The 3,131-nt window shown below is 31.6% G+C and overlaps 1 protein-coding gene across 1 annotated transcript; it reads right to left on the bottom strand.

The window, feature by feature from the left end:
* Positions 1–1,551: 1,551 nt before the first annotated feature.
* On the bottom strand, positions 1,552–2,676 carry LOC106477712 (techylectin-5B-like; the record flags this gene model as incomplete). The annotated part of the gene is made up of 3 exons (XM_013938248.2): positions 1,552–1,884; positions 2,275–2,439; positions 2,571–2,676. Coding segments are annotated over 3 exons (534 nt in total), but the record flags the coding sequence as incomplete, so codon positions are not given.
* Between the last annotated feature and the right edge of the window lie 455 nt (positions 2,677–3,131).

Genomic DNA, 3,131 nt, shown 5'->3' with positions numbered 1-3,131 from the left:
TACTGGTATTACTGTACCACATTGGTACATTTACTAGTATTACTGTACCACACTAAAACATTTACTAGTATTACTGTACCACACTGGTACTTCTACTGGTATTACTGTACCACACTGGTACATCTACTGGTATTACTGTACCACACTGGTACATCTACTGGTATTGCTGTACCACACTGGTGCATCTACAGGTATTGCTGTACCACACTGGTGCATCTACTGGTATTACTGTACCACACTGGTACATCTACTGGTATTACTGTACCACATTGGTACATTTACTAGTATTACTGTACCACACTAGAACATTTACTAGTATTACTGTACCACACTGGTACTTCTACTGGTATTACTGTACCACACTGGTACATCTACTGGTATTGCTGTACCACACTGGTGCATCTACTGGTATTGCTGTACCACACTGGTGCATCTACTGGTATTACTGTACCACACTGGTGCATCTACTGGTATTACTGTACCACACTGGTATATCCACTAGTATTACTGTACCACACTAGTACATTTACTAGTATTACTGTACCACATTGGTACATCCACTGGTATTACTGTACCACACTGGTGCATCTACTGGTATTACTGTACCACACTGGTACATCTACTGGTATTACTGTACCACACTGGTACATCCACTAGTATTACTGTATCACACCAGTACACCTCTACATTTAAACCGTTTTTAAAGCCGTATAGATATAAATGTAGGATTAAAGAGTATGAAATCGTTTCAACTTCAGCCTGTCTAGACATATCCAACAATTTACCCAAGAGAAACTCACACTTTGTAGGTTATTATTATTGTTTATGTTTTGTATTTATAGCTCCAGAATCTCAAAGGTAAGTTTCAGGGTTTATGACACCAAGGATGGGGATTCAATACATGTTGTGGTCAAAACTTAGATGGTTCTTTGTGCAAACTTGGCCAACTCATCACTAGCTACAACTTTTACCCGTTGTTCTAACAACGTTAAAACGGCTTATCGACTTCTTGAGAAGAATTCTAAGAAGAAAGTAAACCTACAGACATCGGTCTTGTTTAACAAAATCTGCCTACAAGAAAATCTGTCACCAAAGTACATCAACTATACTTATACACAAAAATAAAACATCCTAAGAGTATCTATTTATCTGTCTTGTCTGTATAATTATATACGTAGAGTATGAGATACAATTCTCGACGGACTTACAACGCTAGAAACTGGATTTCGACACCCATAGTGGGCAGAGTACAAATAGCCCATTGTGTAGTTTTGTGCTTAAACTTCAAACAAACAAACAAGATCCATTTTATTTATTCTTTATTTACCAAAAGTAAAATCTTATTTCCACCTCGCATGTCTTTAATGAACAACATATATAATCTAATCATTTGTACTTAGAAACTTTATCTAAATCTAATACGTATATTTCATTTAATTTTTTACTAAAATAGTTAGGTTAAACTAATAGTGATAAACATTTCTTTATATTTCTTAAAGTCTGTTGACATTTAAGTTCAAATAAACATATTACAAATTAAGAATATCAATCTTAGTCTTTTTCTCTTTGTTTATCAATTAAAATACAATTTTTAATGAAATATTTACATCTTAGTTATTCTTTATTCACCAATAATAAAATCCACAGGTCTTATTTTCATCTCGCTTGTCTTTAGCGTGTTGTGTTTACTTTTCCACTCATACCAGGTAATACCTGCAGTGTCTACCTTATCTTCTGTGTAATACAAACCGTTTAAATTTGAACGATGACATGAATTATACCACCATCCGCCTTTGTGTCCTTGAGCACAACTGCCACTGTGTTTATCGTTGTCTTTATCCTTGGTGCTGAACATCATGTTGTTGTGAGTAGCAAGAGAATTTCCTAAAATAATATCGAAATAGTTTTTTAAATTAATAAACAAAACATAAAGAACTAATTTAGAGTGTTATTTATTGGAGTAGAGTTTTTTCTTCGATTGTTTTGTAACACTGTTAAATAAAATATTTTATAAATATTTCTAATTAGTGTTAATTATTCTATTAGTTTTTATTATTATACATATCACTATATCACGTGACGTAACGATGTAATAATTGACGAATCCGTTTTGAGACGTTACATATAGAGATTTTAATTCCATTGTATAAATGTCATTTTATGTACAAACGTTTCTTAAAACTACCGCACCTACTTATCTCTCTAAACTACAATAATATATTTATATCAACAATAAAGGAAACTTTTTAATGTGAACAAATAGTTTAAACTCACCTGCGTCACCCTTGTACGTCTTGAAACTCATTTTATAAAGTTCTATTTCACTTCGTATCAAGAACTCATCATGCTCTGCATATCTTCGAACTCCTTCAAAGTCTTCCAAATCAACACGGAGCACCATGTTGTTTTGATTGGTCAACGAGAAGATGATGTCATTTCCTGGAACAGAAGCAGTCCATAATAAATAAATTGTTTACTAGGCAGTAAATAATTAATTATACCGAATAATTCTAAATAACATGAAATATAAGAGTATTGGACCATTGTTAAATAAATATATAAAGTTTTACCTAACCAAAACTCCTTGTTTAAGTTTCCAAAACCATTTTTGTATTCTTCCCACGATGTGTAAAAATTTTCAACTGGTTTTCCAAAATCTCCTCTTCTTTGGATCAACTAGAAATAAAAATAATAATAATAAATACATAATACGTTGTTTGAACTGTCACGAACAACAACAACATGAAAATTCGAAATAGATATTTCTACATGATTTGTTTATTAGCAACTGAAACATGTGGAAACTATCTTGAGTGAAACGTTTTACAAGTAAAATAAGAAACATTCACCCGATCTAAATATATGTGTGAAAGATGATTGTAGAATAAAAACAAATAAATAGTAATAGATAAAAACTAGAACGAAAGTATGACCAAGTGAAAACACGTTTGGCAAATACTAAATTTAAACGTAATAATTGGAATGTTTTAATGAACAGAGTTAGTGAAGAAATATAATAAAAAATTAAAAGTGTTAATATATTAGGAAAGTAAACATATTTATTTTACTTTTATATCAGGAGTTTCATATTTATTCTCGATTTATTCGAAATAACTGAGTCTTTTTTCTTT

The sequence above is a fragment of the Limulus polyphemus genome, unplaced genomic scaffold (assembly GCF_000517525.1).
Source record: "Limulus polyphemus unplaced genomic scaffold, Limulus_polyphemus-2.1.2 Scaffold77151, whole genome shotgun sequence".
In the NCBI taxonomy this organism is placed as follows: Eukaryota; Metazoa; Arthropoda; class Merostomata; order Xiphosura; family Limulidae; genus Limulus; species Limulus polyphemus.
This window is presented reverse-complemented; position numbering and strand designations above follow the sequence as displayed.